This window comes from Oncorhynchus masou, chromosome 1, assembly GCF_036934945.1.
Source record: "Oncorhynchus masou masou isolate Uvic2021 chromosome 1, UVic_Omas_1.1, whole genome shotgun sequence".
In the NCBI taxonomy this organism is placed as follows: Eukaryota; Metazoa; Chordata; class Actinopteri; order Salmoniformes; family Salmonidae; genus Oncorhynchus; species Oncorhynchus masou.
The window spans coordinates 558466-582384 of record NC_088212.1 but is presented as its reverse complement, the minus strand read 5'-3'; the positions used below and the strand labels follow the sequence as shown (position 1 = coordinate 582384).

The window sequence follows — 23919 nt, the reverse complement described above, 5'->3', positions numbered from 1 at the left end:
TATAATAGAGAGTGGGGCTATGTCACTATGGAACAGGTTTATAATAAAGAGTGGAGTTATGTCACTATGGAACAGGTTTATAATAAGGAGTAGGTTTATAATAAAGAGTGGGGCTATGTCACTATGGAACAGGTTTATAATAAGGAGTGGGGCTATGTCACTATGGAGCAGGTAGTGAAGTGTTGTAATTGTGTCACTGAGTTGAAAAAGGATCCCAATAGTGGGATGAAGAAGCAAGGTGTAGCGGGTACAGAACAGGAACTAACAGTAGATCCCATTTCACCATAAATAAAACCAGGACACATTTAGTAAACTTGATCAAAGTTTATTGTTGAGCAAGGAAATATTTACGTCTGGTCCAGTGTTTCTTTAAAGTATCAACGAAATTAATAATTAGTATTTTTCATGAAGATAATTATGATGTAGAACCCAATACATGAGGACGTAGAAACCAAAACATGAGGACGTAGAACCCAACACACGAGAACGTAGAACCCAGCACACGAGGACGTAGAACACAACACGAGGACGTAGAACACAACGACGTAGAACCCAACCTGTCTGGCCTTGATCTCTATGAGCTGCCAGATCAATAGTAAAAATGTATTGTGGAAGGACCACCAGAGGGCAGGCTGGGCTCACGGATAGCAGCCCAACAAGGCATTGGAGACAAGGCAACCAGAGGGCAGGCTGGGCTCACGGATAGCAGCCCAACAAGGCATGGGAGACAAGGTAACCAGAGGGCAGGCTGGGCTCACGGATAGTAGCCCAACAAGGCATGGGAGACAAGGTAACCAGAGGGCAGGCTGGGCTCACGGATAGCAGCCCAACAAGGCATGTGAGACAACCAGAGGCAATTAAGCACAGCTGACGGTACTAATGACATACTCTCCTTCCCCTATAAGAGAGAGAATGGAACCAGCAGAGAACGAAGGGTCAAAACTATCTCTTTTGTTGTAGTTTAAAGATAATCCTATTGTGGTCCTGTTTCATCTGGAGAAGAAGATGTATGTTTTTCCTTGGAAGATTTTCATTGATTATATTGGAGTGTTTTTGTTGACCAAATGCCCTCAATAAAGAACTGTGTTCAATCAAGAAAACCTACTCCTGACTCGTTTATTCCACCTTCCCGCTTTAGAGTGACGCCCAATTACTTGGTCCGCTCACAGTATATTCAATGTTGCTTTTTGTTTGACCGCTTGGTTTTATGTCTCATAATGTGGTGCTCATAGAATCTGTGGGCCTAGGTCAAATCAAATCAAATGTATTTATATAGCCCTTCATACATCAGCTGATACCAAAGTGCTGTCCAGAAACCCAGCCTAAAACCCCAAACAGCAAGCAATGCAGGTGTAGAAGCACGGTGGCTCGGTGTAAAGATTTGTCATTTAACTTTTATTGTGGCATAAACATAACCAGTCATGATGTTTTCACCCAATTGTCAAATAATTACTTCAAAAGGACCCTTACGAGGCCACCCGCACACGTTCATCCAGCATCCGAACAGGAGTGAATGGAAAGAAATATGTAACACAAAACACCCCAAAGTGTATTGACATTTGTCATTAGGCCAGAATGTCCTCGTCCGCTGCCATCCGCGTGCGTCTCGGTCACTCATCTCTGCCGTGGCAAAATGTCTGTTTCTCCATTGGAAACACAATGCATTTTGGAATGTAGGCTATATCACCCATTTCCAAGTAGACTATATCACATGCTTTCAAGTAGACTATATCACCCGTTTCCAAGTAGACTATATCACCCATTTCCAAGTAGACTATATCACCCATTTCCAAGTAGACTATATCACCCATTTCCAAGTAGACTATATCACCCGTTTCCAAGTAGACTATATCACCCGTTTCCAAGTAGGCTATATCACATGCTTTCAAGTAGGCTATATCACCCGTTTCCAAGTAGACTATATCACATGCTTTCAAGTAGGCTATATCACCCGTTTCCAAGTAGACTATATCACCCGTTTCCAAGTAGGCTATATCACATGCTTTCAAGTAGGCTATATCACCCATTTCCAAGTAGACTATCACCTTTTTCCAAGTAGACTATATCACCCGTTTCCAAGTAGACTATATCACCCGTTTCCAAAGACATTTCTTCTCCTCTGACGTGGTAATGAGAAATAATGCTGTTATAGCCTACGTTTTTTAATAAAAATAAAAAAAATGATTGACTGATTACTGGTATTTCTTTTGCTGGGACGGCGTATAAAAATATACTCTTTCTACAAAACCCCCCCGTACAGATCTGGGACCAGGCTGTCAACGTTTACCAACCCTGCTAACAGTTGAACCTTTCCTAAGTTAGTTTTTCATGTTGTCGCCTGTTCCTTTAGATATTTTAGCAGTGAATGACACTGTACTCCAGGCAGGGCTGGGTGTCTCTCTCAGGCAGGGCTGGGTGTCTCTCTCAGGCAGGGCTGGGTGTCTCTCTCAGGCAGGGCTGGGTGTCTCTCTCAGGCAGGGCTGGGTGTCTCTCTCAGGCAGGGCTGGGTGTGTACAGCTGCGGTGGCAGGAGTCACAGATATGTTGACGGAGGGGAGGGGCAGCCCATTGGCCAGACAGCTGTCATAGAACACCCTGGCTCTATAGAATGGGAGTTAAATCCTTCTGTTTTAAGGCAGAGCTTATTTTCAGTAACCAGTTGAGACAGAGGAGCTCAGGGGGAGGATCATGTCAACTAGATTGAGACATGGTCAGTGAAACCCTTCAGTTTGAGGAAGTCATTATGTCAGAGGAAGACAGACATCATGGTCAGTGAAACCCTTCAGTTTGAGGAAGTCATTATGTCAGAGGAAGACAGACATCATGGTCAGTGAAACCCTTCAGTTTGAGGAAGTCATTATGTCAGAGGAAGACAGACATCATGGTCAGTGAAACCCTTCAGTTTGAGGGCTGATCAAGACAAGACTCCTCCTGGAAAGGAGAAGGCAACATCTGATAGTTTGTAAACAGCAATAATGGCAGATCCTATGTAGCTGTATTAATCTGAGTATAGATCCTATGTAGCTGTATTAATCTGAGTATAGATCCTATGTAGCTGTATTAATCTGAGTATAGATCCTATGTAGCTGTATTAATCTGAGTATAGATCCTATGTAGCTGTATTAATCTGAGTATAGATCCTATGTAGCTGTATTAATCTGAGTATAGATCCTATGTAGCTGTATTAATCTGAGTATAGATCCTATGTAGCTGTATTAATCTGAGTATAGATCCTATGTAGCTGTATTAATCTGAGTATAGATCCTATGTAGCTGTATTCATCTGAGTATAGATCCTATGTAGCTGTATTCATCTGAGTATAGATCCTATGTAGCTGTATTCATCTGAGTATAGATCCTATGTAGCTGTATTCATCTGAGTATAGATCCTATGTAGCTGTATTAATCTGAGTATAGATCTTATGTAGCTGTATTAATCTGAGTATAGATCCTATGTAGCTGTATTAATCTGAGTATAGATCCTATGTAGCTGTATTAATCTGAGTATAGATCCTATGTAGCTGTATTAATCTGAGTATAGTTCCTATGTAGCTGTATTAATCTGAGTATAGATCCTATGTAGCTGTATTAATCTGAGTATAGATCCTATGTAGCTGTATTAATCTGAGTATAGATCCTATGTAGCTGTATTAATCTGAGTATAGATCCTATGTAGCTGTATTAATCTGAGTATAGATCCTATGTAGCTGTATTAATCTGAGTATAGATCCCATGTAGCTGTATTAATCTGAGTATAGATCCTATGTAGCTGTATTAATCTGAGTATAGATCCTATGTAGCTGTATTAATCTGAGTATAGATCCTATGTAGCTGTATTAATCTGAGTATAGATCCTATGTAGCTGTATTCATCTGAGTATAGATCCTATGTAGCTGTATTCATCTGAGTATAGATCCTATGTAGCTGTATTCATCTGAGTATAGATCCTATGTAGCTGTATTAATCTGAGTATAGATCCTATGTAGCTGTATTAATCTGAGTATAGATCCTATGTAGCTGTATTAATCTGAGTATAGATCCTATGTAGCTGTATTCATCTGAGTATAGATCCTATGTAGCTGTATTCATCTGAGTATAGATCCTATGTAGCTGTATTCATCTGAGTATAGATCCTATGTAGCTGTATTAATCTGAGTATAGATCCTATGTAGCTGTATTCATCTGAGTATAGATCCTATGTAGCTGTATTCATCTGAGTATAGATCCTATGTAGCTGTATTCATCTGAGTATAGATCCTATGTAGCTGTATTAATCTGAGTATAGATCCTATGTAGCTGTATTAATCTGAGTATAGATCTTATGTAGCTGTATTAATCTGAGTATAGATCCTATGTAGCTGTATTAATCTGAGTATAGATCCTATGTAGCTGTATTAATCTGAGTATAGATCCTATGTAGCTGTATTAATCTGAGTATAGTTCCTATGTAGCTGTATTAATCTGAGTATAGATCCTATGTAGCTGTATTAATCTGAGTATAGATCCTATGTAGCTGTATTAATCTGAGTATAGATCCTATGTAGCTGTATTAATCTGAGTATAGATCCTATGTAGCTGTATTAATCTGAGTATAGATCCTATGTAGCTGTATTAATCTGAGTATAGATCCTATGTAGCTGTATTAATCTGAGTATAGATCCTATGTAGCTGTATTAATCTGAGTATAGATCCTATGTAGCTGTATTAATCTGAGTATAGATCCTATGTAGCTGTATTCATCTGAGTATAGATCCTATGTAGCTGTATTCATCTGAGTATAGATCCTATGTAGCTGTATTCATCTGAGTATAGATCCTATGTAGCTGTATTAATCTGAGTATAGATCCTATGTAGCTGTATTAATCTGAGTATAGATCTTATGTAGCTGTATTAATCTGAGTATAGATCCTATGTAGCTGTATTAATCTGAGTATAGATCCTATGTAGCTGTATTAATCTGAGTATAGATCCTATGTAGCTGTATTAATCTGAGTATAGTTCCTATGTAGCTGTATTAATCTGAGTATAGATCCTATGTAGCTGTATTAATCTGAGTATAGATCCTATGTAGCTGTATTAATCTGAGTATAGATCCTATGTAGCTGTATTAATCTGAGTATAGATCCTATGTAGCTGTATTAATCTGAGTATAGATCCTATGTAGCTGTATTAATCTGAGTATAGATCCTATGTAGCTGTATTAATCTGAGTATAGATCCTATGTAGCTGTATTAATCTGAGTATAGATCCTATGTAGCTGTATTAATCTGAGTATAGATCCTATGTAGCTGTATTAATCTGAGTATAGACTAGAACCAAAGTATGAATCAGTTTAAAATAGTTTTAACTTACCTGCTCATCCTCATTTTGTGACATTGACCTTCAAGACGAGAGAGATATGTTAAACTTTAATTTAGCAAGGCAATGAGACTACACTGATTAAAATGACTAAACTTTACTCAACCCTGCACAAGTTAAACCTAACTAAAGCATTACTTACATGTTGGACCCTGGACCGCTGGTGTCATCTACCACAGCACGTAGTTGATGATTCTCCTTCTTCACTGCCTCCAGTTCCTATAACAAACATCATTATTAGTGGGGGGTACTTTGAACATGTTGAAGATGTTTTTTACAGTTTAAATTCCCTGTGAAGGAGCTGGGAGCAGGGTGTGGTACCTTCCGGATGTCTTCCAGGTGTTTCAGGTCTCTCTGGGGGGCTGAGGTCATCTTCTCCCCAGACACAGGCTCTATATACTGGCTACCTCCACCACTACCCCTCCCCCTCCTCAGCTCCAGCTCCAAACATGACCTGACACCACACACAATAACAGTTGCTATAGCGATAGCCTGGAGGATACAAAACAGCAGACACAATAAGAGTTGCGATAGCCTGGAGGATACAGAACAGCAGACACAATAAGAGTTGCTATAGCGACAGCCTGGAGGATACAGACCTGCAGACACAATAAGAGTTGCTATAGCGATAGCCTGGAGGATACAGAACAGCAGACACAATAAGAGTTGCTATAGCGATAGCCTGGAGGATACAGAACAGCAGACGCAATAAGAGTTGCTATAGCGACAGCCTGGAGGATACAGAACAGCAGACGCAATAAGAGTTGCTATAGCGACAGCCTGGAGGATACAGAACAGCAGACACAATAAGAGTTGCTATAGCGACAGCCTGGAGGATACAGAACAGCAGACACAATAAGAGTTGCTATAGCGACAGCCTGGAGGATACGGAACAGCAGAGTGGGCCAGTCTTGTGTCACCCCCCCTAGTTACCTCTGTTTCCTGAGATGTTCCACCTCCAGCTGTAGAGCGTCTATCTTCACTCCAAACTCCTGTTTGAACATTCTATTATCCTCCCCTGCCTGGTCCCTCGCGGTCTCCGCCTGACGGGATCTGAACCAGGGGTGGGAGGGGATGACTACAGAAGACGTCATGAACTTAAGATAAAATGTAAAGGACAGGACAGGGAGAAACCTTTTTTCAAAAGAAGATAAACAGGGAAAACAAAGCTAGGATGAACATAAAGAGAACAAGACACTCCCCTCCAATCACCCGGGAGAACGACAGGCGCTCCCTTCCAATCATCCGGGAGAACGACATGGTCTCCCCTCCAATCACCCGGGAGAACGACATGGTCTCCCCTCCAATCAGCCGGGAGAACGACATGGGCTCCCCTCCAATCACCCGGGAGAACGACATGGGCTCCCCTCCAATCAGCCGGGAGAACGACATGGGCTCCCCTCCAATCAGCCGGGAGAACGACATGGGCTCCCCTCCAATCAGCCGGGAGAACGACATGGGCTCCCCTCCAATCACCCGGGAGAACGACATGCGCTCCCCTCCAATCACCCGGGAGAACGACAGGCGCTCCCCTCCAATCACCCGGGAGAACGACAGGCGCTCCCCTTCCAATCATCCAGGAGAAGCAGACCAGTAGAAGAAGTTTGATTGAATCGCTTTATTATGCTAGTATTGACTACAGTTGATGTCCACAGACACGTAATTTAGCCTTGCTGTGCTCTGGGACTGCTTTATCGTCATGCTGTCATGGACTGACCCTTCACATTTTCAGTCAAGGTTATGGTTGATCCAGGACATATTATATACCCTGACATGATAGATGCGGTTAAGTGTGCTTCGCGCTCCGACTTGTTATTTTAGCCACAGACTGATCTGAGACCAGGCCACTGCTCCATACAGCACAGACTGATCTGGGACCAGGCTACTGCTCCATACAGCACAGACTGATCTGGGACCAGGCCACTGCTCCATACAGCACAGACTGATCTGGGACCAGGCCACTGCTCCATACAGCACAGACTGATCTGGGACCAGGCCACTGCTCCATACAGCACAGACTGAGCTGGGACCAGGCCACTGCTCCATACAGCACAGACTGATCTGGGACCAGGCTACTGCTCCATACAGCACAGACTGATCTGGGACCAGGCTACTGCTCCATACAGCACAGACTGATCTGGGACCAGGCTACTGCTCCATACAGCACAGACTGATCTGGGACCAGGCTACTGCTCCATACAGCACAGACTGATCTGGGACCAGGCCACTGCTCCATACAGCACAGACTGATCTGGGACCAGGCCACTGCTCCATTCAGCACAGACTGATCTGGGACCAGGCCACTGCTCCATACAGCACAGACTGATCTGGGACCAGGCTACTGCTCCATACAGCAGTGAGTGGCCAACAGCATGGTTCCACAGAAAGCCGTCTGGAGTCAGACTAGCGAAGGAAGCACAGCTACAAACTGTGTGTGCTGTATGGTCCAGATGTCATGGTACGGTACTTTATACCGTACCATGACTTTAGGGTTGGGCCTAATGCTGATTGGTTAAAACCGCATTCCAGGCGGTGACTATTCCACAAGTTTACACCGGTTAAATCTATGACGTTAAAATGCTTATTTTCTCTGTTCCATCTGACTGCACCAATCCACTGTCTCATCAGCCCAGCCAGGCAATTTATAAACCTGATCTCCACTGTAAAAAGCATCAAGACATTATCTCCCACTTCTTTTAAACTAGCAATTGGTTTTCAATAGCGGAGATTTAATAAAACTTGTGGTCGGTCTCTCTGATATTTGCAACATTGTTTCAATATTGAAATTCCATCTCCAGCTGACCCATTGTAATGAAAGTGTAGGGGTCGGGACTCAGCCAGTCCAAGTCATGAATCCGCATAATTCTTATGGATATATTTAAAACAAATGTTAATATAAAAAGTGTCAAACAAAGTGCAGTCTTCCCAGCTTCAGTTTGAAGTGATTATGTTCGCTGTGTTTTTGGCTTGCTCCTTTGAACAACAGTGTCCTGATGAGTGAGCACATTTCCCTTGCCAGGCGAAATCGCACTTCTTTTGCTAATTCTTATGAATGTATCCAAATAACTGTGACTAGAAAACTACTTAAACAAGCATGAAAATACAGTTACTTTGCTGTTATCTGGCTGCACTTTTTGATGTGACTAAGTTAGCCGTAGTTGGCTAGCTAGCAAGCAAAGGACAAGAACGTTGCCAGCCAGTATGGCAATAGAACATTGAGAACGAACGACTGTGTTGCATCCATAGATACAGAACAAAACGACTGAACGACTGGGTCGCGTCTCTGATAACCGAACTGATAGAACGAACGACAAGCCAGCTTGGATAGTAACCCTCGATTTGTGTAAAGATGAAACGGTATGAATACATTTATCAAAATAAAGCTAATGAAAATGTCAATCGTTATTTGAATAGGTTGGTAACCTGTTGTATAAAAGTGATAATGCCTGAGAAGCCTGTGTTTGGAGGACATATTGGCATGGTTTGCCTCAACTTCGTCTCGGGCCTAACAACACCCGTGCCAATATGTCCTCCAAACACAGGCTTCTCAGGCATTATAACTTAACGGTGCAGGGGGCCAGCCCTTTATTAACCATGGGGTGAGAAAGAGGGCTGCTCAGTGGCTGGTTAAGCACGTATGTCTGTATGGTCTAAGGACAAGCTGTACGTAGCATTGGGCTGGTCTAAGGACCTACGATATGCCACTGTAGGGGGCGTCTGGGTGTGTTGATGTTCAAGAAATAGCAAATATTTAGAGTTTTCAGAACAGTAACCTCTCTCTTACTAAAATGGCAGACATCCCAAACCTCTTATCAGGGAACATTCATTACAGCTGTGGGTCTGATATCTTTATTAACACAGAAAGATGTAGTACTGTGAGTGGAGTCACCCTGCACTGCTAGTCCAACAGAACGATAGTCTCTGGTGCCCTCTAGCCTGTCTCAGTATAACAGAAATATAGCCTCTCTCTGGTGCCCTCTAGCCTGTCTCAGTACAACAGAAATATAGCCTCTCTCTGGTGCCCTCTAGCCTGTCTCAGTCCATGCTGCTAATCAAAGTAATGCTGTCAGGAAAACTGTTTAAGGAGAGTTTAGTTTTAGGTTAGAGTTAGAAATGAAAAGGTTTAACCGCAACAGATATCATATCAAAATAAATACCCTAGCTTAGTCATTTCTATATTATGCAAAGGTTGGTTTTATGTTTGGATTTCTGAAATGATGATGTGGGTGTCATTGTGGGGAGCAAAAGGGAAGAGAGGAGAGTCCTATAGTTGCTTCTGCAGCAGTTTCCCTGCATTGGAACTCAAGCTTCTGGCCTGCTTCACACAGTCTTTCTCACTGAGAAGAAGAGAACCAAGAAATGAAAGAAATGGAGAGATAAAAGAAGAAGGAAGACAGTAGTTATTACAAGGAATGTATCTGGCTGTAACTCCCTGTGAAGAGAACCTGATTAGACAGTGAAACACATTAGTGAGGTTAATTAGACTAGACCTGATAAACACATTAGTGAGGTTAATTAGACAGACTAGACCTGATAAACACATTAGTGAGGTTAATTAGACAGACTAGACCAGATAAACACATTAGTGAGGTTAATTAGACTAGACCTGATAAACACATTAGTGAGGTTAATTAGACAGACTAGACCTGATAAACACAGTGAGGTTTATTAGAGAGACGAGACCTGATAAACACATTAGTGAGGTTAATTAGACAGACTAGACCTGATAAACACATTAGTGAGGTTAATTAGACAGACTAGACCTGATAAACACATTAGTGAGGTTAATTAGACAGACTAGACCTGATAAACACTGGTCTGAGGCTGTCGAGAGTTTTGTTTCAGTGGGATCTAAAACAGAACACAGCCAGAAAGCCTCATTCACTCAGGACCGGTTTCTGGGACTCAGATAAAGACTGACAAAAAAAGCATTAAAAAGTAGATGAAGAATCCCAATGACAGAGCTGCTTTTAAGTCCTGGAAAGCAGTTCTGAATGCTTGGTAAACTCATGCGTCCTGTTCTAATCTACTGTGGAAGTACGGTTTCTTGATGTGTATAGACAGGTTAGCTGACAACGTCTGGAAAACGATGCGCACACTTCCATGGGGCAGAGGTGTGTGTGGTGTTGTGATTCTGGAAGGCCAGACAGCTAGCAACAATGACAAGAAGCTGCCATGTGAGGAATCTTAAGAATCTCGTTTCATCTTGTTCTTGATACCATGTATTGTTTTGACAGGATGTCACATCTATGCTAAAATGGCCAAAATTTGCTAGCTAGCAAACAAACATCTGTTACGATGTATCTGAGGAACAAGTGTTTGTTGTGCAAATGTATTTATGTTTTTAACAAACATTGCCGGTGAAATAGTTTACATGATGTCAACAATCTAAGCCAATCCTGTCTGTTTGGCACACGCGTCTGTTTTGTTGCTAAACAACGAACCCATCTATAGGCTCCGCCCTGGTCAAATTCCTAGTCAGACCCATAGTCACTTCCTGGTTTGCGTGGATATAGGAAGAAAACATGGCGCAGATGAACAGGGCTGCCATGCTTCTAGCTCTCAGGAAACATTGCAGTATTTTTTTATGTGTTATTTCTTACATTATTAGCCCAGATTTCTTTGTGCGTTATTACATACAGCCGGGAACAACTTTTGGATATCAGAGCGGTGGTAAATCACCAGAATTACAACCAGGAATACAACTTTCCCATATCGGATCCTTTGTTAGTACCCTCCAGGGCAATTGAACTGATTCCAGAGACTGCTCCAAAACACTGCGGGTGGAAAATAGGTACTCAGTGGTGACATTTAGAAATTCTAGGGACAAGAAGGAGGCCTGCACGCACACCGCCTACCGCTTCAGAGTATATTACTCGCTAATTATCGCTGAATAATAACGTAGACGAGCTCAGGGCGAGGATCTCCCTCCAGAGAGACATCAGGGATTGTAACACTCTGTTTCATGGAAACATGGCTCTCTCTGGATATACTGTCCGTACAGCTTGTTGGGTTCTCAGTTCATCATAAAGACAGGAATGAATATCTCTGGGAAGAACGGTGGGGGTGTATGTTTCATGATTAACTACTAATGGTGTGATTGAGTTAACATACAGAAACTCAAGTCCTGTTGTTCACCCTGCCTAGAATACCTCACAATCAAGTGCTGACCCTGTTACCTCAAGAGAATTCTCATCAGCTATAGCCACGGCCGTAGATATTCCCCCTCAAGCCGATACCACAATGGCCCTCAAAGAACTTCACTGGCACAGCCAGAAAAGGACTGGCCACCCCTCACAGCCTGGTTCCTCTCTAGGTTTCTTCCTAGGTTCTGGCCTTTCTAGGGAGTTTTTCCTAGCCACAGTGCTTCTACACCTGCATTGCTTGCCGTTTGGGGTTTTAGGCTGGGTTTCTGTACAGCACTGAGATATCAGCTGATGTAAGAAGGGCTTTATAAATACATTTGATTTGATTTGACTTTATGCAAACTGGAAAACACATATCCTGAGGCCGCATGCATTGTAGCTGAGGATTTTAACAAAGCAAATTTGAGGAAAGCGTTACCAAAGTTCTATCAACACATTGACTGTAGTACTCGTGCTGCTAAAACATTCGACCACTGCTACTCCAACTTCCGGGATGCCTACAAGGCCCTCCCCCACCTTCCCTAAGGCAAATCTGATCACAACTCCATTTTGCTCCTCCCTTCCTATAGGCAGAAACTCAAAACAGGAAGTACCTGTGCTAAGGACTATTCAACGCTCGTCCGACCAATCGGAATCCAAGCTTCAAGATCGCTTTGATCACGTGGACTGGGACATGTTCCGGGTAGCCTGAGAATAATATCGAGGTATACGCAGAATCGGTGAGTGAATTTATAAGGAAGTGTATTGGAGATGTTGTGACTATTAAAACCTACCCTAACCAGAAACAATGGACAGATGGCTGTATTCGCGCAAAACATTGCATTTAACCATGACAAGGTGACTGGGATTATGGCAGAACACAAACAGTGTAGCTATTACCCCCGTAAGAACAGGCAAAACAGTTTTGAGACAAAGTGGAGTCACAATTCAACGTCTCAGACACAAGACGTATGTGACAGTAGCTACAGACAACCACGGATTACAAAGGGAAAACCAGCCACATCGCGGACACCGACGTCCTGCTTCCAGACAAGCTAAACACCTTCTTCACCCGCTTTGAGGATAACACAGTGCCACCAAAGCGGCCCGCTGCCAAGGACTGTGGGCTCTCCTTCTCCGTGGCCGACGTGAGTAAGACATTTAAGCGTGTTAAGCCTCACAAGGCTGCCGGCCCAGGCGGCATCCCCAGCCGCATCCTCAGAGCATGCGCAGACCAGCTGGCTGGAGTGTTTATGGACATATTATATATTTCCCTATCCCAGTCTGCTGTCCCCACTTACTTCAAGATGGCCACCATTGTTCCTGTATCCAAGAAAGCAAAGATAACTGAACTGAATGACTATCGCCCAGTAACACACACTTCTGTCATCATGAAGTGCTTTGAGAGACTATCATATGACCTCTACCTTACCTGACACCCTAAACCCACAATTTGCATTCCACCCCAATAGATCCACAGACGATGCAATCGCCAACACACTGCCCTTTCCCATCTGGACAAGAGGAATACCTATATAAGAATGCTGTTCATTGACTACAGCTCAGCCTTTTAACACCATAGTACCCTCCAAGCTCATCATTAAGATTGGGGCCCTGGGTCTGAACCCCTCCCTGAACAACGCCTCCACTTCGCTGATCCTCAACACTGGGGCCCCACAAGGACGCGTGCTCAGCCCCCTCCTGGACTTCCTGTTCTCCCATGACTGCGTGGCCACGCACGCCTCCAACTCAATCATCAAGTTCGCAGACGACACCACAGTGGTAGGCTTGATTACCAACAACGACGAGACAGCCTACAGGGAGGAGGTGAGGGCTCTGGGAGTGTGGTGCCAGGAAAATAACCTCTCACTCAACGTCAACAAAACAAAGGAGATGATCGTGGACTTCAGGAAACAGCAGCGGGAGCACCCCCCTATCCACATCAACGGGACAGCAGTGGAGAAGGTGGAAATCTTCAAGTTCCTCGACGTACACATCACTGACAAAATGAAATGGTCTCCAGAGGGTGGTGCCCTCTGCCCAACTCATCACCGGGGGCAAACTACCTGCCCTCCAGGACACCTACAGCACCCGATGTCACAGAAAGGCCAAAAGGATCATAAAGGACATCAACCACCCGAGCCATTGCCTGTTCACGCCGCTATCATCCAGAAGGTGAGGTCAGTACAGGTGCATCAAAGCAGGGACCGAGAGACTGTTCACTAGTCACTTTAATAATGTTTACATATCTTGCATTACTCATCTCATATGTAAAACTGTATTCTATTCTATGTCTATGCTGCTAAGACATTGTTTGTCCAAATATTCATATATTCTAATTATTGCTAAAACACGTGTATGTGACAAATAAAATGAGATTTGTTAAGTGAAAGGGGGGCATTTTGACTGCATAGAGCAGGGGTATTTCAACTGTTAAAGGCGCTGCACTGTCAATCCGACGTCTCCATTGACCGTCCAGCATTGCAGAGCTGTTGTCAAGGAAGTGAGTTTGTGTTTATACAGGACCTGCTGAACCAGCAGGACGTGCTGAACTACCGCCAACCAATCATGTCAATAAGGAGCTATTGTTACAAAATTTGAGGCCCACGGCGGTGTGGTACTGAGCTTAATTTGGCCTCCGAGATCCTCTGGAGGCTCAGACATTGAGTCACACACATGGCACAAACTCCCAACCACATTATCGCATCAAGCATAAATGGTCTCTTCCTGTACGAGGTCTGGAGCTTGCTGGTTCTCTGTTCTACATGACAATAAATTACACATACCTGGTGTCCCAAGTCTAAACCAGTCCCTGAAAAACACAGTGGAACTGGCTTTGTGGTCCAGAGTTTAGTTTGAGGGGCATAGAGGTTGGAGAAAATGTTTGGTGACAGTTTGAAGGCATACTTTTCTTTCATGCTGCACAGGTGAGACTTGTGTAGGAGCATTAATTGAGAAGAGGTTTCACTTTGTGGATTGTCTGACTCAGGTAAATTAACAGGAAGGATTTTATATGGAATAGTTCTACTTCGTGGGTTACATTACTGAACTGGTCAGATCTCCCCATTTGGATTAATTGGACTGAATAGTTTGGGGATATCTGACTTGGATTCAGTACTGAATTGAGCATCGACTTTCCTTGAAGAATACAGACTGATGGCTGTTCAAAGCATTTTGTTATATTTCATTTCTGTTGTTGAGCCTTACATTTGAGTTGAGTTGGGGGTTGGTTTAAATTTGTATGCCAACTGACTTGACTTGTGAACTAATTTGTGAAATGACATGCATACCCTCCCTTGTTCTTGTATTAACGGAGTTGGGGTTAGTGCTTACCGACCGCAAGTGCTAGGGTAGTGTAAAGGGATTGTTCCCTCCGACCTGCTCTCCAGCTGTTTTACAGCCCCTCCCTCCTACCTACCTGTTTTACAGTCCCTCCCTCCTACCTACCTGTTTTACAGCCCCTCCCTCCTACCTACCTGTTTTACAGCCCCTCCCTCCTACCTACCTGTTTTACAGTCCCTCCTTCCCACCTACCTGTTTTATAGTCCCTCCCTCCTACCTACCTGTTTTACAGTCCCTCCCTCCTACCTACCTGTTTTATAGTCCCTCCCTCCTACCTACCTGTTTTACAGTCCCTCCCTCCTACCTACCTGTTTTATAGTCCCTCCCTCCTACCTACCTGTTTTATAGCCCCTCCCTCCCACCTACCTGTTTTACAGTCCCTCCCTCCTACCTACCTGTTTTACAGTCCCTCCTACCCACCAGGCTGTTTTATAGTCCCTCCTTCCTACCTACCTGTTTTATAGCCCCTCCCTCCTACCTACCTGTTTTACAGTCCCTCCCTCCTACCTACCTGTTTTATAGTCCCTCCCTCCTACCTACCTGTTTTACAGTCCCTCCTACCCACCAGGCTGTTTTATAGTCCCTCCCTCCTACCTACCTGTTTTATAGTCCCTCCCTCCTACCAGGCTGTTTTATAGTCCCTCCCTCCTACCTACCTGTTTTACAGTCCCTCCCTCCTACCTACCTGTTTTATAGTCCCTCCCTCCTACCTACATGTTTTATAGTCCCTCCCTCCTACCTACCTGTTTTACAGTCCCTCCCTCCTACCAGGCTGTTTTATAGTCCCTCCCTCCTACCTACCTGTTTTACAGTCCCTCCCTCCTACCTACCTGTTTTATAGTCCCTCCCTCCCACCTACCTGTTTTATAGTCCCTCACTCCTACCTACCTGTTTTATAGTCCCTCCCTCCTACCTACCTGTTTTATAGTCCCTCCCTCCTACCAGGCTGTTTTATAGTCCCTCCCTCCTACCTACCTGTTTTACAGTCCCTCCCTCCTACCTACCTGTTTTATAGTCCCTCCCTCCTACCTACCTGTTTTACAGTCCCTCCCTCCTACCTACCTGTTTTATAGTCCCTCCCTCCTACCTACCTGTTTTATAGTCCCTCCCTCCTACCTGTTTTACAGTCCCTCCCTCCTACCTACCTGTTTTACAGCCCCTCCCTCTACCTACCTGTTTTATAGTCCCTCCCTCCTACCTACCAGGCTGTTTTATAGTCCCTCCCTCCTACCTACCAGGCTGTTTTATAGTCCCTCCCTCCTACCTACCTGTTTTATAGTCCCTCCCTCCTACCAGGCTGTTTTATAGTCCCTCCCTCCTACCAGGCTGTTTTACAGTCCCTCCCTCCTACCTACCTGTTTTACAGTCCCTCCCTCCTACCTACCTGTTTTACAGTCCCTCCCTCCTACCTACCTGTTTTACAGTCCCTCCCTCCTACCCACCAGGCTGTTTTATAGTCCCTCCCTCCTACCTACCTGTTTTATAGTCCCTCCCTCCTACCAGGCTGTTTTACAGTCCCTCCCTCCTACCTACCTGTTTTATAGTCCCTCCCTTCTACCAGGCTGTTTTATAGTCCCTCCCTCCTACCAGGCTGTTTTATAGTCCCTCCCTCCTACCTACCTGTTTTACAGTCCCTCCCTCCTACCTACCTGTTTTACAGTCCCTCCCTCCTACCTACCTGTTTTACAGTCCCTCCCTCCTACCTACCTGTTTTACAGTCCCTCCCTCCTACCTACCTGTTTTACAGTCCCTCCCTCCTACCTACCTGTTTTATAGTCCCTCCCTCCTACCTACATGTTTTATAGTCCCTCCCTCCTACCTACCTGTTTTACAGTCCCTCCCTCCTACCAGGCTGTTTTATAGTCCCTCCCTCCTACCTACCTGTTTTACAGTCCCTCCCTCCTACCTACCTGTTTTATAGTCCCTCCCTCCCACCTACCTGTTTTATAGTCCCTCACTCCTACCTACCTGTTTTATAGTCCCTCCCTCCTACCTACCTGTTTTATAGTCCCTCCCTCCTACCAGGCTGTTTTATAGTCCCTCCCTCCTACCTACCTGTTTTACAGTCCCTCCCTCCTACCTACCTGTTTTATAGTCCCTCCCTCCTACCTACCTGTTTTACAGTCCCTCCCTCCTACCTACCTGTTTTATAGTCCCTCCCTCCTACCTACCTGTTTTATAGTCCCTCCCTCCTACCTGTTTTACAGTCCCTCCCTCCTACCTACCTGTTTTACAGCCCCTCCCTCTACCTACCTGTTTTATAGTCCCTCCCTCCTACCTACCAGGCTGTTTTATAGTCCCTCCCTCCTACCTACCAGGCTGTTTTATAGTCCCTCCCTCCTACCTACCTGTTTTATAGTCCCTCCCTCCTACCAGGCTGTTTTATAGTCCCTCCCTCCTACCAGGCTGTTTTACAGTCCCTCCCTCCTACCTACCTGTTTTACAGTCCCTCCCTCCTACCTACCTGTTTTACAGTCCCTCCCTCCTACCTACCTGTTTTACAGTCCCTCCCTCCTACCCACCAGGCTGTTTTATAGTCCCTCCCTCCTACCTACCTGTTTTATAGTCCCTCCCTCCTACCAGGCTGTTTTACAGTCCCTCCCTCCTACCTACCTGTTTTATAGTCCCTCCCTTCTACCAGGCTGTTTTATAGTCCCTCCCTCCTACCAGGCTGTTTTATAGTCCCTCCCTCCTACCTACCTGTTTTACAGTCCCTCCCTCCTACCTACCTGTTTTACAGTCCCTCCCTCCTACCTACCTGTTTTACAGTCCCTCCCTCCTACCTACCTGTTTTACAGTCCCTCCCTCCTACCTACCTGTTTTACAGTCCCTCCCTCCTACCTACCTGTTTTACAGTCCCTCCCTCCTACCTACCAGTTTTACAGTCCCTCCCTCCTACCTACCTGTTTTACAGTCCCTCCCTCCTACCTACCTGTTTTACAGTCCCTCCCTCCTACCTACCTGTTTTACAGTCCCTCCCTCCTACCTACCTGTTTTATAGTCCCTCCCTCCTACCTACCTGTTTTATAATCCCTCCATCCTACCTACCTGTTTTACAGTCCCTCCCTCCTACCTACCTGTTTTACAGTCCCTCCCTCCTACCTACCTGTTTTACAGTCCCTCCCTCCTACCTACCTGTTTTATAGTCCCTCCCTCCTACCTACCTGTTTTACAGTCCCTCCCTCCTACCTACCTGTTTTACAGTCCCTCCCTCCTACCTACCTGTTTTACAGCCCCTCCCTTCCACCTACCTGTTTTATAGTCCCTCCCTCCTACCAGGCTGTTTTATAGTCCCTCCCTCCTACCTACCTGTTTTATAGTCCCTCCCTCCTACCAGGCTGTTTTATAGTCCCTCCCTCCTACCTACCTGTTTTACAGTCCCTCCCTCCTACCTACCTGTTTTATAGTCCCTCCCTCCTACCTACATGTTTTATAGTCCCTCCCTCCTACCTACCTGTTTTACAGTCCCTCCCTCCTACCAGGCTGTTTTATAGTCCCTCCCTCCTACCTACCTGTTTTACAGTCCCTCCCTCCTACCTACCTGTTTTATAGTCCCTCCCTCCCACCTACCTGTTTTATAGTCCCTCACTCCTACCTACCTGTTTTATAGTCCCTCCCTCCTACCTACCTGTTTTATAGTCCCTCCCTCCTACCAGGCTGTTTTATAGTCCCTCCCTCCTACCTACCTGTTTTACAGTCCCTCCCTCCTACCTACCTGTTTTATAGTCCCTCCCTCCTACCTACCTGTTTTACAGTCCCTCCCTCCTACCTACCTGTTTTATAGTCCCTCCCTCCTACCTACCTGTTTTATAGTCCCTCCCTCCTACCTGTTTTACAGTCCCTCCCTCCTACCTACCTGTTTTACAGCCCCTCCCTCTACCTACCTGTTTTATAGTCCCTCCCTCCTACCTACCAGGCTGTTTTATAGTCCCTCCCTCCTACCTACCAGGCTGTTTTATAGTCCCTCCCTCCTACCTACCTGTTTTATAGTCCCTCCCTCCTACCAGGCTGTTTTATAGTCCCTCCCTCCTACCAGGCTGTTTTACAGTCCCTCCCTCCTACCTACCTGTTTTACAGTCCCTCCCTCCTACCTACCTGTTTTACAGTCCCTCCCTCCTACCTACCTGTTTTACAGTCCCTCCCTCCTACCTACCTGTTTTATAGTCCCTCCCTCCTACCAGGCTGTTTTATAGTCCCTCCCTCCTACCAGGCTGTTTTATAGTCCCTCCCTCCTACCTACCTGTTTTACAGTCCCTCCCTCCTACCTACCTGTTTTACAGTCCCTCCCTCCTACCTACCTGTTTTACAGTCCCTCCCTCCTACCTACCTGTTTTACAGTCCCTCCCTCCTACCTACCTGTTTTACAGTCCCTCCCTCCTACCTACCTGTTTTACAGTCCCTCCCTCCTACCTACCTGTTTTACAGTCCCTCCCTCCTACCTACCAGTTTTACAGTCCCTCCCTCCTACCTACCTGTTTTACAGTCCCTCCCTCCTACCTACCTGTTTTACAGTCCCTCCCTCCTACCTACCTGTTTTACAGTCCCTCCCTCCTACCTACCTGTTTTATAGTCCCTCCCTCCTACCTACCTGTTTTATAGTCCCTCCCTCCTACCTGTTTTACAGTCCCTCCCTCCTACCTACCTGTTTTACAGCCCCTCCCTCTACCTACCTGTTTTATAGTCCCTCCCTCCTACCTACCAGGCTGTTTTATAGTCCCTCCCTCCTACCTACCAACCTGTTTTACAGTCCCTCCCTCCTACCTACCTGTTTTATAGTCCCTCCCTCCTACCAGGCTGTTTTATAGTCCCTCCCTCCTACCAGGCTGTTTTACAGTCCCTCCCTCCTACCTACCTGTTTTACAGTCCCTCCCTCCTACCTACCTGTTTTACAGTCCCTCCCTCCTACCTACCTGTTTTACAGTCCCTCCCTCCTACCCACCAGGCTGTTTTATAGTCCCTCCCTCCTACCTACCTGTTTTATAGTCCCTCCCTCCTACCAGGCTGTTTTACAGTCCCTCCCTCCTACCTACCTGTTTTATAGTCCCTCCCTTCTACCAGGCTGTTTTATAGTCCCTCCCTCCTACCAGGCTGTTTTATAGTCCCTCCCTCCTACCTACCTGTTTTACAGTCCCTCCCTCCTACCTACCTGTTTTACAGTCCCTCCCTCCTACCTACCTGTTTTACAGTCCCTCCCTCCTACCTACCTGTTTTACAGTCCCTCCCTCCTACCTACCTGTTTTACAGTCCCTCCCTCCTACCTACCAGTTTTACAGTCCCTCCCTCCTACCTACCTGTTTTACAGTCCCTCCCTCCTACCTACCTGTTTTACAGTCCCTCCCTCCTACCTACCTGTTTTACAGTCCCTCCCTCCTACCTACCTGTTTTATAGTCCCTCCCTCCTACCTACCTGTTTTATAATCCCTCCCTCCTACCTACCTGTTTTACAGTCCCTCCCTCCTACCTACCTGTTTTACAGTCCCTCCCTCCTACCTACCTGTTTTACAGTCCCTCCCTCCTACCTACCTGTTTTATAGCCCCTCCCTCCTACCTACCTGTTTTACAGCCCCTCCCTTCCACCTACCTGTTTTATAGTCCCTCCCTCCTACCAGGCTGTTTTATAGTCCCTCCCTCCTACCTACCTGTTTTATAGTCCCTCCCTCCTACCAGGCTGTTTTATAGTCCCTCCCTCCTACCTACCTGTTTTACAGTCCCTCCCTCCTACCTACCTGTTTTATAGTCCCTCCCTCCTACCTACATGTTTTATAGTCCCTCCCTCCTACCTACCTGTTTTACAGTCCCTCCCTCCTACCAGGCTGTTTTATAGTCCCTCCCTCCTACCTACCTGTTTTACAGTCCCTCCCTCCTACCTACCTGTTTTATAGTCCCTCCCTCCCACCTACCTGTTTTATAGTCCCTCACTCCTACCTACCTGTTTTATAGTCCCTCCCTCCTACCTACCTGTTTTATAGTCCCTCCCTCCTACCAGGCTGTTTTATAGTCCCTCCCTCCTACCTACCTGTTTTACAGTCCCTCCCTCCTACCTACCTGTTTTATAGTCCCTCCCTCCTACCTACCTGTTTTACAGTCCCTCCCTCCTACCTACCTGTTTTATAGTCCCTCCCTCCTACCTACCTGTTTTATAGTCCCTCCCTCCTACCTGTTTTACAGTCCCTCCCTCCTACCTACCTGTTTTACAGCCCCTCCCTCTACCTACCTGTTTTATAGTCCCTCCCTCCTACCTACCAGGCTGTTTTATAGTCCCTCCCTCCTACCTACCAGGCTGTTTTATAGTCCCTCCCTCCTACCTACCTGTTTTATAGTCCCTCCCTCCTACCAGGCTGTTTTATAGTCCCTCCCTCCTACCAGGCTGTTTTACAGTCCCTCCCTCCTACCTACCTTTTTTACAGTCCCTCCCTCCTACCTACCTGTTTTACAGTCCCTCCCTCCTACCTACCTGTTTTACAGTCCCTCCCTCCTACCTACCTGTTTTATAGTCCCTCCCTCCTACCAGGCTGTTTTATAGTCCCTCCCTCCTACCAGGCTGTTTTATAGTCCCTCCCTCCTACCTACCTGTTTTACAGTCCCTCCCTCCTACCTACCTGTTTTACAGTCCCTCCCTCCTACCTACCTGTTTTACAGTCCCTCCCTCCTACCTACCTGTTTTACAGTCCCTCCCTCCTACCTACCTGTTTTACAGTCCCTCCCTCCTACCTACCTGTTTTACAGTCCCTCCCTCCTACCTACCTGTTTTACAGTCCCTCCCTCCTACCTACCAGTTTTACAGTCCCTCCCTCCTACCTACCTGTTTTACAGTCCCTCCCTCCTACCTACCTGTTTTACAGTCCCTCCCTCCTACCTACCTGTTTTACAGTCCCTCCCTCCTACCTACCTGTTTTACAGTCCCTCCCTCCTACCTACCTGTTTTACAGCCCCTCCCTCCTACCTACCTGTTTTATAGTCCCTCCCTCCTACCTACCAGGCTGTTTTATAGTCCCTCCCTCCTACCTACCAGGCTGTTTTATAGTCCCTCCCTCCTACCTACCTGTTTTATAGTCCCTCCCTCCTACCAGGCTGTTTTATAGTCCCTCCCTCCTACCAGGCTGTTTTACAGTCCCTCCCTCCTACCTACCTGTTTTACAGTCCCTCCCTCCTACCTACCTGTTTTACAGTCCCTCCCTCCTACCTACCTGTTTTATAGTCCCTCCCTCCTACATACCTGTTTTATAGTCCCTCCCTCCTACCAGGCTGTTTTATAGTCCCTCCCTCCTACCAGGCTGTTTTATAGTCCCTCCCTCCTACCTACCTGTTTTACAGTCCCTCCCTCCTACCTACCTGTTTTACAGTCCCTCCCTCCTACCTACCTGTTTTACAGTCCCTCCCTCCTACCTACCTGTTTTACAGTCCCTCCCTCCTACCTACCTGTTTTACAGTCCCTCCCTCCTACCTACCTGTTTTACAGTCCCTCCCTCCTACCTACCTGTTTTATAGTCCCTCCCTCCTACCTACCTGTTTTACAGTCCCTCCCTCCTACCTACCTGTTTTACAGTCCCTCCCTCCTACCTACCTGTTTTACAGTCCCTCCCTCCTACCTACCTGTTTTATAGTCCCTCCCTCCTACCAGGCTGTTTTATAGTCCCTCCCTCCTACCTACCTGTTTTACAGTCCCTCCCTCCTACCTACCTGTTTTACAGTCCCTCCCTCCTACCTACCTGTTTTACAGTCCCTCCCTCCTATCTACCTGTTTTATAGTCCCTCCCTCCTACCTACCTGTTTTACAGTCCCTCCCTCCCACCAACCTGTTTTACAGTCCCTCCCTCCTACCTACCAACCTGTTTTACAGTCCCTCCCTCCTACCTACCTACCTGTTTTATAGTCCCTCCCTCCTACCTACCTGTTTTACAGCCCCTCCTTCCTACCTACCTGTTTTATAGTCCCTCCCTCCTACCTACCTGTTTTACAGTCCCTCCCTCCTACCTACCTGTTTTACAGTCCCTCCTACCCACCAGGCTGTTTTATAGTCCCTCCCTCCTACCTACCTGTTTTACAGTCCCTCCTACCCACCAGGCTGTTTTACAGCCCCTCCTTCCTACCTACCTGTTTTATAGCCCCTCCCTCCTACCTACCTGTTTTACAGCCCCTCCCTTCCACCTACCTGTTTTATAGTCCCTCCCTCCTACCTACCTGTTTTACAGCCCCTCCCTTCCACCAGGCTGTTTTATAGTCCCTCCCTCCTACCTACCTGTTTTACAGTCCCTCCTACCCACCAGGCTGTTTTATAGTCCCTCCCTCCTACCTACCTGTTTTATAGTCCCTCCCTCCTACCAGGCTGTTTTATAGTCCCTCCCTCCTACCTACCTGTTTTACAGTCCCTCCCTCCTACCTACCTGTTTTATAGTCCCTCCCTCCTACCTACATGTTTTATAGTCCCTCCCTCCTACCTACCTGTTTTACAGTCCCTCCCTCCTACCAGGCTGTTTTATAGTCCCTCCCTCCTACCTACCTGTTTTACAGTCCCTCCCTCCTACCTACCTGTTTTATAGTCCCTCCCTCCCACCTACCTGTTTTATAGTCCCTCACTCCTACCTACCTGTTTTATAGTCCCTCCCTCCTACCTACCTGTTTTATAGTCCCTCCCTCCTACCAGGCTGTTTTATAGTCCCTCCCTCCTACCTACCTGTTTTACAGTCCCTCCCTCCTACCTACCTGTTTTATAGTCCCTCCCTCCTACCTACCTGTTTTACAGTCCCTCCCTCCTACCTACCTGTTTTATAGTCCCTCCCTCCTACCTACCTGTTTTATAGTCCCTCCCTCCTACCTGTTTTACAGTCCCTCCCTCCTACCTACCTGTTTTACAGCCCCTCCCTCCTACCTACCTGTTTTATAGTCCCTCCCTCCTACCTACCAGGCTGTTTTATAGTCCCTCCCTCCTACCTACCAGGCTGTTTTACAGTCCCTCCCTCCTACCTACCTGTTTTACAGCCCCTCCCTCCTACCTACCTGTTTTATAGTCCCTCCCTCCTACCTACCAGGCTGTTTTATAGTCCCTCCCTCCTACCTACCAGGCTGTTTTATAGTCCCTCCCTCCTACCTACCTGT

General features: G+C 46.2%; 1 protein-coding gene across 3 annotated transcripts in view; it reads right to left on the bottom strand.

Annotated features, from left to right (window-relative positions):
* Nucleotides 1-304: 304 nt before the first annotated feature.
* The window catches only part of LOC135507194 (protein RUFY3-like), a 73223-nt gene continuing 49608 nt past the window's right edge, over nucleotides 305-23919 (bottom strand). For 2 of the 3 annotated variants that reach the window (XM_064926815.1, XM_064926871.1), the window contains exons 10-14: nucleotides 6290-6409; nucleotides 5678-5810; nucleotides 5499-5575; nucleotides 5351-5378; nucleotides 305-2930 (exon numbers count right to left, since the gene is read on the bottom strand). In XM_064926815.1, coding sequence (XP_064782887.1) covers nucleotides 2898-2930; nucleotides 5351-5378; nucleotides 5499-5575; nucleotides 5678-5810; nucleotides 6290-6409 — 391 coding nt within the window. In that variant the 3' untranslated portion in view covers nucleotides 305-2897. Of the gene's footprint in view, nucleotides 2931-5350; nucleotides 5379-5498; nucleotides 5576-5677; nucleotides 5811-6289; nucleotides 9694-23919 lie in introns of those variants that run through there. The other variant, XM_064926925.1, reaches the window with a different exon arrangement.